Source organism: Triticum aestivum, chromosome 2A, assembly GCF_018294505.1.
Source record: "Triticum aestivum cultivar Chinese Spring chromosome 2A, IWGSC CS RefSeq v2.1, whole genome shotgun sequence".
Lineage (NCBI taxonomy): Eukaryota > Viridiplantae > Streptophyta > Magnoliopsida > Poales > Poaceae > Triticum > Triticum aestivum.
The window spans coordinates 209,997,502-210,009,070 of NC_057797.1; the positions used below are offsets into that span (position 1 = coordinate 209,997,502).

At 45.1% G+C, this 11,569-nt stretch overlaps 2 protein-coding genes across 2 annotated transcripts; one reads left to right on the plus strand and one right to left on the minus strand.

The window, feature by feature from the left end:
• Positions 1-1,068: 1,068 nt before the first annotated feature.
• Positions 1,069-4,041, plus strand: LOC123188398 (uncharacterized). The gene is made up of 5 exons (XM_044600484.1): positions 1,069-1,289; positions 1,519-1,665; positions 1,784-1,859; positions 2,070-2,271; positions 3,706-4,041. Exons 1-5 carry the CDS (start codon positions 1,263-1,265, stop codon positions 3,803-3,805), a joined length of 552 nt encoding a protein of 183 aa, XP_044456419.1. The 5' UTR covers positions 1,069-1,262; the 3' UTR covers positions 3,806-4,041.
• A 47-nt stretch (positions 4,042-4,088) lies between these two features.
• On the minus strand, positions 4,089-8,840 carry LOC123188396 (probable pyruvate, phosphate dikinase regulatory protein, chloroplastic). The gene is made up of 4 exons (XM_044600483.1): positions 8,205-8,840; positions 6,068-6,704; positions 5,894-5,990; positions 4,089-4,545 (listed from the first exon to the last, which is right to left on the minus strand). The coding sequence occupies exons 1-4, from the start codon at positions 8,745-8,747 to the stop codon at positions 4,458-4,460; spliced, it is 1,365 nt and encodes a 454-aa protein (XP_044456418.1). The 5' UTR covers positions 8,748-8,840; the 3' UTR covers positions 4,089-4,457.
• Between the last annotated feature and the right edge of the window lie 2,729 nt (positions 8,841-11,569).

Below are 11,569 nucleotides of genomic sequence, written 5' to 3' on the forward strand. Positions count from 1 at the left end.
ATCTCGTCACGATGAATTTAATGGTGAAAACGGATCTTCAATCGGATTTTTATTAAAGAGATAAAATAGTTTAAAAACTGGAAATTCAAAAAGATTTTCACATGCATGCATGCGGTGACATGGCGTAGTATGTGTGTTATAGGGTGTGTGGGCGAGTGTCGCTCCCACCACACGTGTGGGCGTTATCAGCGTCCTAAAATTTTCACTAGACCAAAATTACACTTTTATAAAAGGGAAAAGCTTACCGTCATCCGGCGGATCGCAGCGACAACATTTGCCACCTCCCCTGCATGACACGCGTCCAGCGAGGGCATAACGCCAAACGCGCTTCTACAACAGAGCTATGTTTCTGAAACATATGCGGTGCTGCAATGGTCTACGGTGAGTCATGTTTTACAACAAAACATCTGTCGTGGAAATTTTCTGCAACCAGACCTCGGTTGCAAAAGAAATTAGAACAAAACCTCGATTGTAAATTTTTTTGCAACAAAATAGCTGTTGTAAAAAATTTCTGCAACAAGCCCCATGTTGCAGTGGTGAAGACACGCTCGCTCGCTAGATATGGCAAATCCGACGGCTCGCGACCCGGCTGATCTCGGCGGACGCGTAGCATTGCCTTAGGCTGGTTGTAGTGGAGAGTATCATATACTAGTATCATGCATATGATACTAGTCTATGATACTACATCCCTAATGCATAGTATCATATGTTGATATTATAGATGACTACATTTATTGCTATGCATGACACAAAGTAGCATATCATTTAATATGATACGGTATCATGATATGATACTTAAGCCTTTCTTTCTTCATTTAATCCTATGTCACCTCATTAAAATTGGTTAGTTGGCATGCATGATACTATCTATGATACTCTTATTGCGGGCAGCCTAAATTGATTCTAAATTTTATAAATCGATCAGGATCTAATAAAATCTTACCAATCTATCGAGACCTAGATGGACCTCACAAGAGATATACTACCACATGGATGATTTCTAAACAATTCCGTCCGTGGGTGCCCACAAAAAATCCAGCAGTATATATGACAGAAGCGAAGCTGTACTGTGAACATCATCTTTGGTCCTCAACAAAAAGAGCAAAGCGACGGTCCTTTCCCTCCGGTTCCTCGTTTTTGTAGTATTCCGCCATTCGATTCTCCGCCTTCCCGAGGGGCTACCATAACTCACTCAGAAACAACAAAAGAGAAGACATACTCCTGCGGGAAGAAGCGTGCACGCCGAACGTCGTCACCAAGGCATGGGGGACGCCGCCTCCAACCATCCCGTAAGTCTCTTCCCGTCAAATCTTCTGCCCGTCAATCGGCTCTAGTCGCCGCACGGTGTTCTTGCTTGCCCCGGCCAACTGGAAGCGATTTGGATCTTCGCATGAATCGCTTGCCCTTTTTAGGCTGTGATGAATATCTCTTTGTTTGATTTGATTGAAGAACTTCAGTTTCATCGCCGGTAGATAGGTTCTTGCTTACAGGACAATAACACTTCTGTTCCTTTTCTAGGTTCTTGCTCAGTCGAGCTCCGACGCCGGCCGCGGCGCCGCGACCGGTGGGTTCATCTCCCTCGACGTGGCCGCCCTCTCGTCGCTCGCCGGCGACGGCCCGGAAACGACGCCGGCAGCGCCGCCGGCCTCGACCCCGAGGACACCTGTAAGTCTGTTGGAGGCTGGCCGGCGGACGACGGCGATATGCGCGTCCAGATTTCTTTAGGCCGTCGTCCTAGTGTTTGATACCATCCCTATCTCTAATCGTGCTGTGAACGGAACAGAGGGTGGTGAGGTCGCTCTCGCGGAAGGGGTCAGAAAGGAAGCAGGCCGACGGCGACGCCGCCACTGGCACCATAGGTTAGCCTGCCCAGTTGATAATCTGCCTTCGCATTTCGGACCAAAAATTATTATTTTTTCTTTTTGTATTTCACGAAATTACGACTCAATTGCTACCTTGCATAGCTTATTAAGTGACTAGTGACCAGTGACACTGACGTTAACCGCACAGTTTCGAGTTCTGAACGACGAACGGGGACCTGACGTTCGGTTTGATCCGTTTGTGTGCAGGAGGCGGGGTAGGGACGGGCGAGAGGCCGCCGCTGTCCCCGCTCTTGGTCCATGTGGCGGCCGCCGACGAGATGCTGAACGGGCACCGGCTGGTGAACACGCCGGGGGGCGCCGGCACGCCGGGAGGGAAGTCCAGGCGGCTGGGGCGGCGTCCGGCGCCGTGGCTGGATCCCCGAAGGGTCGTCTTCCTCTTCGCCACGCTGTAAGAATCTTCTTCCCCTTCCCTTGGTTTAGTTTTTTGTGATGCTTAGATCCAATCACTGAACCAGCCGGCAGCAGAGTGTCAAAAGTGTCAACTAGAACTAGGCAGTGTTGCAGGCTCCTCCCCTCCGTAGTACGCACACGTTTCACTTGGTGAAATGAAATCTATTCTCCGGAAATGTTAGGCGACGTAGGGGTGATGGATCAGTGGCAGTACGCTCTCATTTGTCGTCGCCGCTGGCGACTTTTTGGCCCCAAAACCCGCCGTGCTTCGTTGCCATTCATGGACAACACGAACCATCATTAGGCGGAGCTGTTAAGCATTCAGTGAGTGTACCTTGCAAGTTCACTGGCAGTTGTAATACGCAAAGCGAATCCTGTTGGCGTCTTGTGGCGGCTTAGCAGCAGACAGTGGTAGCTAGCACATCAACCGGACCTAGCAATAGCAAATGCAACTAATCGATCTGACGCGACGGCTCTCCTCCAGCTTGAGGAAGGGAGCCGATGGTGGGATCATTATCGGCAATAATTCGCAGCGTCTAGGACGGTTCCGTCGCGACCGGTGATGGTGCACCTCCTGCGTGCGTGGCGTGCGGAAATCCCGCGCAACAACGGCCGTGGTTTCTCGTTGCCAAGTCCCCGTTGCACAACTGGTTGGCACCTTCGCCTTCGCCACGGTGATCGAGAGACGAGAGGACGATTGACCAACAACCAGCCAATTTAGTACTCCTACTACTAGTATTTTTAGAAGGATGCCGATAGATTATAAAAGTTACAAGGCACCTTAAAAATAGTCTGAAATGTCTAAAACCATCGTCCACTGCTACAACCGCCAGAACAAGCCGTGAAGGCATTGCTCTCGCCGCTTCCCTACAAAGCCGGCTTGTCCTTGTTGATAACAACAGGGAAGTCTCTATGCATGTGTCCCAAAGAATCGATACCCTGGAGCCGCCATCATCATTGTTGAACCCTTTAATAGATCTGAATTACCTCACACCAAATATTGCCATCACACACAACAAGAAATTCCAACCTCGGCGCCCCAAGGAGACTATAGAAATCTATGTTGTTCAGACGGACAAACTTGAGGAGGATCGAGCCCGAAAGATAAATTTGAGGAAGAAGCGCTGCCCATGCAGAGACTAAAAAATCCAAACTAAACTACTAGGCAGAACCGGATCCTAGAAGGGAGTGTTCGCCCCAGCCGTCGAGGAGAAGGGGAGAAAAGGTTCCGTTGATCTGGAGTAGCCTAGTTTAGTACTATTTGTTTCTGATTTGGCTTTAATTCATCCACTTGTGGTAGTAGTGTTTGCACCCAGAGCAGAGCAGTGATAAAAAAACAAAAGGATGTCAGGAGTACCGTTTCATTGGTCAGCAGGTCCTCTCCAGTGATAATCTCTGAACTCCAACTGATTTTTCCTTCTTGTTTATGCAGGTCCAGCGTGGGGACCTTGATTCTGCTCTACTTCACCCTTTCCATGAACAAGATGGACAGCGCCGGAAGCAGCACGGGAGCCGACAGCGATGCACGGTGAAACACCAGCCTCATAGCGCAAAGAGATTTTCGCGTGTTCATCGCAGGGCCGGGTTTTCAACGTGTGATCTGTAGAGATTGTGACGGGGACTGATATTTACTAGAATTCGGGTGAAAATCGTGTGGTGATATGAGAAGGCACAGCAGAATACATAGCAGACGGTAGAGAAAAGATTAGGCCGGTTGAGGTCCTGATGGAGAAGTTTGTGATGGCAGTCCTCCCTTTCTATTCTGGTTTCTTCTGTTATTCCCCCCTTTTTTCTGTTCTCATTGCTCAAAAGAAAGAATACAAGTAGCTTTGGTGCGACTGCGATAGGGTTTTCTCTCTTACACATACTGCAAACATAAGCATACACAAATATACACTGGTGTTTTTGGAATAATTGTCTTTGCCTGGGTCATTTCTAGAAGAGGTTGTACATGACATGAGTGCTTGACTTGAAAGGAAAACTAAACCAATGAACAACCAACACATGACAGCACAGGCTATGATTATTTAAAAGAAGAGCAGTTTTAACATGGCCCCTCTTACCTTCTATCCACAATGACTCTAGTCTAACCGCGGAGTTGGGACACACAACAAGTACCGAATAGTAGGCTACTAGGCTCTATAGTTTCTGATTTCGCCTCGCTGCTGCAGAAGCAGAACACGTTCATACGTCCATGGCCAATACTTTTTCAGGTTCAACAGGAGTGTTGACCTTCTCTGACAGAGAATCATAGACTCGAATTGGAGCCACCCTGCAAGAACACAAAGCATATTCCTTGAGATATTCATTTCAACACATAGTCGTGATGCTATGAAAACATCTTGGAGCATATCCAGGATATTTCAGAAAGAAAACATGTAGTCGGACAGCTTGAAACCATTTTGCACGATACAAAGAGAGCAAGAGGCAATTTATTGACGTAAGAGACTATCTTAAAAATTCAATTTAACTTTGTAGTACCAAACAGAAACAAGATAACAAGAACAAAAACAATGATTATGTGAGAACTCGCAGCCCACCCGTGTTCGAGTCCCGGACTCTGCGCAGTGTGCTCGTGATTGCTCCTCCTATCAAAATATGCCGCCAAGGGCTAGTACTGGCTGGTCTCGTTTTAAACAAGGATTGTGTAAGGACTATTCGTCAATTGAAAGTAGCGCCTTCCAAATTTATCTTCACTTTGTATAAAAAAGAAACAGGATATCAAGTACCAAACAATGATTATCTGATTAGTCTTTTAGTCAGCCCTTAAGCTGCTGCGGCTACCAAATAGCCAGACTCCTGATCAGCTCAACCAGACTTCTGTTACCACAGGTCTGGCTCAAGGTGGCCCTGGTCTGGCAGAGAAGCTACATTTTGGTTGAAGCACATCTCACCAGATATTTATTGTCTACTTTCAGCCACAAATCCATAAGATAAGATAAGTAGTTCAAAAGGCAACCACAAAGTAGAAGGCAGCATACTTCCAAAAAACAAGGGTTATCAAATTTGAACAACTCATAAATAAATAAATAAACAAAGTAAAGAAAGATCACAAGAAAAGAGTAAAAGTAGTGCTAGTGCATGATGTTGTTACTGAAATTGCTTTTAGATGGTCTTCCTATCGAATCTAAGAGTGAACACATCCTTGCGCAAATGAGTGATCAAGCTTAGGAGGACAAATCGTTGTGATGTCCCATGCACCCTGTCTATGCAGAGCTTTTTCAGGAGGATAAAGGACATTGTGGTCCACATCTAACCATTTTATACCGACGGAGAATCCTAGTTCTATGCAAGAAATGTATTACTCTGATTTTCATTTTTCTAACAATCTCAGTTCAACCTACAATTTACTTAACAAACTAAATAGTTCAATAACTGAAAATAATTTAAGGAACAAAAAACTAGAGAACGAATTATACATTTATTTCCTGCTGCGCTATACTGTGAATGCGTTATCTTTCAGATACAGAAGCCACCTAGAAGGTGGTCAGTGGTCACAGAAAGCAGGATGGTAAGAGCTAATAATAACATGGTCAGCTAAGGTACTGCTGACATGGCGCTTATCAATGCACACATACTTTACAAGGCGCGGTAGAATAGATAGAACATGGTGCTAGTACCGTTTTGATATGCGTGGCATGGAGCACTTCTGTTTCCTGTCATGATATATTCTAACAATGACAGCAGCTGTTTCCTCTACGGCTTTTCCAGTGACCTCTGCACGAAAAATATATGGTTATAACATGAGAAAAAACAAATTAGCTCTCCATAAAAGACGATGAAACTGATCTTACGGATCACTGGCCATGTTGGGTGCCGAACAAAAATTTGATTTGCATGGTCGAGCTCCTGCCTCACATGCTCCATTTCAGCATAATTGCTCTTCTGCCCATGAAATCCTAGAGTGCTTGCTCTCGTCTTTCTGATTGCCTGAAGAACCACGGGGTTTATCGTCAACCCAAAGATCTTATCCTGGTCGATCTCAAATAGGGCCTTTGGAAGATCAATACCCATCACAATTGGGACGTTTGCCACTTTGTACCCTTTTTGTGCTAGATAAATTGACAATGGTGTTTTCCCAGTACGTGAAACACCAACAAGCACAATGTGTGCACGGGCAAGGTTCTGTGGCTGAGCACCATCATCTTGTTTGATTGTAAAATCAATCGCTTCAATTCGTTGGAAGTAATCCTCAGAAAGTTGACCCTTTCGGCTAGCAGAGCTTCGTGAAATCCCAGATGGAGCAACACCAATATGAGAAGCTATGGCATCAATAGTAGGACGAAGAACATCGGTGGATGGAACACCCCATAAATCACAAGCCTTCTTAGTTGCCTCAGCCATTGAAGGATCGGCAAGGGTATATAGAAGCAATGCTCCTTCTTTTGCTGCTTGCCTTACTATCTCAATAAGGTTATCCATGTCATCAATCTAAAGAAAATTAGAAGCAATGTGTAAGAGATGCTGATTACTTCCGACAAGTGATATGCAGTTAACTTTTTCTTAGCCCATGCTTGTGCTAAGCTTGGGTGAATAGTGTCAAATAACAGTTTCTGAACAAAGACTACAATCATGGTTTTCGAGTCACGCGACTAGTCACGACTAGTCGTCGACTAGTCGATGAGTCGCAAAAAAATGTCGACTCAACTTAGTGTCGACTCGCGACTAGTTGCAACTGCAGGCTCGACCTTTTCCGAGTCGCTACCCCAGAAAGACTCATGACTACAATCAACTGACTGATTTTGTTCAATAAAATGAACCAATCCAAGCAAACACGTAAAACAAAATAGTATGGCCAACTGGCAATATTTTGACCATGTCAGACCATCTACCTGGTGTAAAGTGCGGCGAATATCAATTTGCACAAATAGAACATATAGATATGCATGAAGCAACTGTACAATTCTCAATTTGCACATGAACATTCAGCCTTATTCAACTGCACGGTCCGTTTTATTTCTTAAAATGTCAAAAAGATCTATTGCGTAATTCATCCGAAGTTTCTGTGAGGGATTTTTCCTCCATTGGAACATATGCGACTTTTCTTCTTAGTATTAGCGTATTTCATGGGCAATACCAACTTTTGCAGAGTAAGATTGATATTGTAGCTTTCATGCTCAAATACTCCCTCTGTAAAGAAATATAAGAGCGTTTCTGTGAGTGATCTAAACGCTCTTATATTTCTTTACAGATGGAGTGCATGATAGTGTCATGCTAACCCAAATAATCCCCCAGCACTGAAGTTCAGAGGCAAACCTTAAATGTAAAATGAACCAAAGTATCCCCAATTAAACCACTCTGACATTGCATAGCAAGCCACAGGGGAATACAAGCTACAGGTATTACAGTAATTCGTCTGAAAAGAGATAATGTCGGTGCACAAATTATGAAATTAACCACAAAGCAAAGTTGCAGGGCTGCCCTGGTATGCCCATAAAATGTTCGATTTCATCTCTAAACTTGAACTCTTCACACAAATTTACTGATGTAAATTCTCACACTTACCCCGTTATATTGAAAAGTAGAAACATCTGGCAAAGCAACTACTCAGGCTGATTGTAATGGGGAGTATCATATACTAGTATCATGCATATGATACTAGTCTATGATACTACATCCGTAATGCATAGTATCAAATGTTGGTATCATAGAGGACTATATTTATTGCCATGCATGACACAAAGTAGCACATCATTTAATATGATATGATACTCAAGTCTCTCTTTCTTCATTTAATACTATGTCACCTCATCAAAATTGCTTAGTTGACATGCATGATACTATGTACAGTAATCAGTAGGAAACCGAAATCCCGAATTTCTAGCGAGACTACAGGCATTTCGTAAACCAGACATCGCACTGGAGCGCGGGGATCAAATCCAATGTCACGAATTGAGGTAATAAAGGGCAGCGAAAATGACGGATGTTTACCCCCGAGAATAGGTGGGTGCTTGTGGCGCAGCGTCGGTCCACGAGGCAGTGCTCGAATTGCCCGAGCACGGCATTCACCGAGTGCTCCAACGTCGAACCCGTCCCGTCCGACACCATGTAGATCGAGTTCCCCGCTGCCTCGCTCCCGACCCCGACCACCTCGTCACCATCATCGTCCTCCTCCTCCATCGCCGCGGCCTCTTCCTCGGATGACGGCGGCGACTTGGTCCGCACCGAGAGCGCCGCGGTCGCCCGCATGGCCGGCAGCTCCAGCCTCCGCCCGGACCGGAGCGCGCGCGCGCGGGACCAGCGGCTCAGCTGCGAGCTCGCGCGCGAGCGCGGCTGGGAGGCGGAGGAGACCGCCGCCTCCTCTTGCCCGGGCGCGCCAGAGAGCTCTTGGTCCGGTCCCGCGCTTAGAGGCGGGCCGGTGGCGGTGTCGGGGAGGCATGAGGCGGCGGTGGGGGAGGGGCGGAGGCCGTGGGGCCGAGGGGAGGGCGGGAGGAGCACGGACGGCGTCGCCGCGCCGAGCTTGGCGCTCATCATGGGATCAGGCGATACACCTAGAACACTGAGCAGCGTGCGACGTGTGACCGAGAGGAATTGGGTTCGTTTTTCGCAACGTTTTTGCGTGCCGTGACGACTGACGCGGTGGTGTTTGGCATGGCTCCAGGTTTGGTTCGGTCTGCGAAAGACAACGGGCTGATGCCATGTCTGCCGCCAGCTGATTTGGACTTTTGGTGCAGAGATTGTTGGTCTTTTTTTTTCTTTTCTACTACTCCCTCCCTCCGAAAATACTTGTCATTAAAATGGATATAAAGAGATGTATCTAGAACTAAAATACGTCTACATACATCCACTTTTGTTTATTTTTGATGACAAGTATTTCCGGACGGAGGGAGTACTAGATCAAGTCTGGCTCATACATAGCGTTTTTTTTTTGCTAAAAAACATAGCATTTTCTTTTAACATTACAAACTTCAGCGTTCACAACCTCCTGAATACAAGCAGGAATACAATTTTTTTGCGAATACGCAGGATGCGTATCATTTTCATTGATAGAGGGGTGAAAATACATGGTAGCAACCATCGTAGAGCATACACTAGGAGGCGCTTACGATGGTTCTAGTGAGCATCAAGAGAAGGGGTTGCTTTGATCCCCAAAGTGAGATTTCCCTAAAAGATTTCACAGTATCGTCCAATATCTTTATGTCCGGTTATGTACAAGATCGCATCTAAAGCTATTGCAAATCAGATAAGGAGTTGTCTTGATGAAGTTATAGGGGAAGAATATAGTGCATTTATCCCTGGACGCTTGATCACTGACAATATGTTAATTGCGCATGAGTATGTATGCAATGAAGAGGAAAGACAGGAGGGAATGCGGTGTGTGCAGTGAAACTTGACATGATGGAGGCTTATGATAAGGTTGAATGGCATTATCTCGACCATCGTCCTTTAATTCTTGACACAAATTATTTTGCTAGTAACTTGTTTAATCGTCGGAATGGTCGTGTGAGACAATTTGAAGCAAAATGGCTGAAAGAAGATACTGTTGAGGAGATTGTGAAGACTGCTTAGGAAAAAGCAAAGTTGGCGGGTATTGGTCCCTCTCTCGCAGCACGGACTAGAGCGGTGCATGATGATTTACATTCTTGGGACCAAATTACTTTGAAAGGACCAAAGAGGAGAATAAATAAGTTTTAAGAAAGAACTAGAGAGGCTGAAACGTGGTCCTGTTAGTGGTGAATCTCGCTCAAGGCAAAAGAAAATTCTAGTACTCATTGGAAATCTTTTGGACCAAGAGAAAAAATTTTGGTTACAGAGAGGTCGAGTGAACTGGCTGCTACATGGGGACCGTAATACTTCGTTTCTTCACAATGCTGCAATGGCCAGGAAAAAAGGAACAATATTAGAAGACTTCTGGATGATACTGCTGTTTGGCAACAAGGAAATGATCTGAAGGAACATATTATGGGTTATTTCTCCAATCTTTTTACATCGGAGGTTTTATACCCAAATCAGGAAGTTTTGTCTCTTGTCCGGAGTAGAGTGACTACTGAGATGAATAATGCCTTGCTCGCCCCTTATACTGCTGATGATGTTCGTAAGGCTCCTTTTGATATTGGCGATTTAAAGGCTTCGGGGCCAGATGGTCTTCATGCTATTTTTTATAAAAGATTTTGGTCCATGCTAGGGGATGATTTGGTGGATGGGGTCTTGCAAGTAGTGAATACTTGCACAATTCCATCGGGTTGGAATGATATTGCGATTGTGTTGATTCCCAAGGTCAACTCACCCGAGAAGGTAACCCGGTTTAGACCTATCAGTCTTTGCAATGTGGTAAACAAAATTATCTCCAAAATGTCGTCGGCGCGTTTGAAGGTTTTACTGCCTGATATTATCAGCCCGACCGAAAGTGCTTTTGTGCCTGGTAGAATAATTACAGGCAATGTTTTAGTGGCTTATGAGAGCTTTCATACTATTGAAAATAAGAGGGTGGGAAAAGAGGGTTTATGCGCTATCAAGCTTGGTATGCACAAAGCTTACGATCGATTCGAATGGCCTTTTTTGAAGGGAATTATGTTGAAACTCGGTTTCCAGGAGAGATGGGTAAATCTTATTATGAAATGTGTCTCTACTGTTGAGTATATGGTACGGATTAATGATGGAGAAACTGAAAGTTTCAAGCGTACAAGAGGCTTAAGACAAGGTGATCCATTATCTCCCTACCTTTTCTTATTATGCACGGAGGGCCTTACTGCTCTCTTGGCGCATGCGGAGGAGATTGGGAATATTTCAGGAGTCAAGGTTTGTAGAGAGGACCCTACTATCACAAATCTCCTTTTTGCGGATGACTCATTGATCCTCATGAAAGCTAATCAACAAAATGCGGAGACACTTAAATCAATTTTGGACCTATATTGTGCTGCATCTGGACAAATGGTGAGCATTGAAAAATCTAGCATATTTTTTAGCCCAAATACGAGTGGGGACATTAGAGAACAAATTTGCTCAATTTTGAATATCATGATCGAAGCTCTCAATGATAAGTATCTGGGCCTGCCTGCGCATGTGGGGTTAGATAAGACTGATTGTTTTCAATATCTGATTGATCACATTATTATGAGAATTAGCGGATGGAAAGAAAAACTCTTATCCACTGGAGGCAAGGAAGTTCTTCTCAAGTCTGTTGTTCAAGCTATCCCAACTTATGCTATGTCGGTCTTTAAAATTCCTAAAAAAATTGTAAAGGAATAACTGACGAGATGTCGCATTTTTGGTGGGGTGATGACGACAACCAGAGAAGGATGCATTGGATGGCATGGTGAAAAATGTGTCCTGAAAAGCCAAGGCGGAATGGGCTT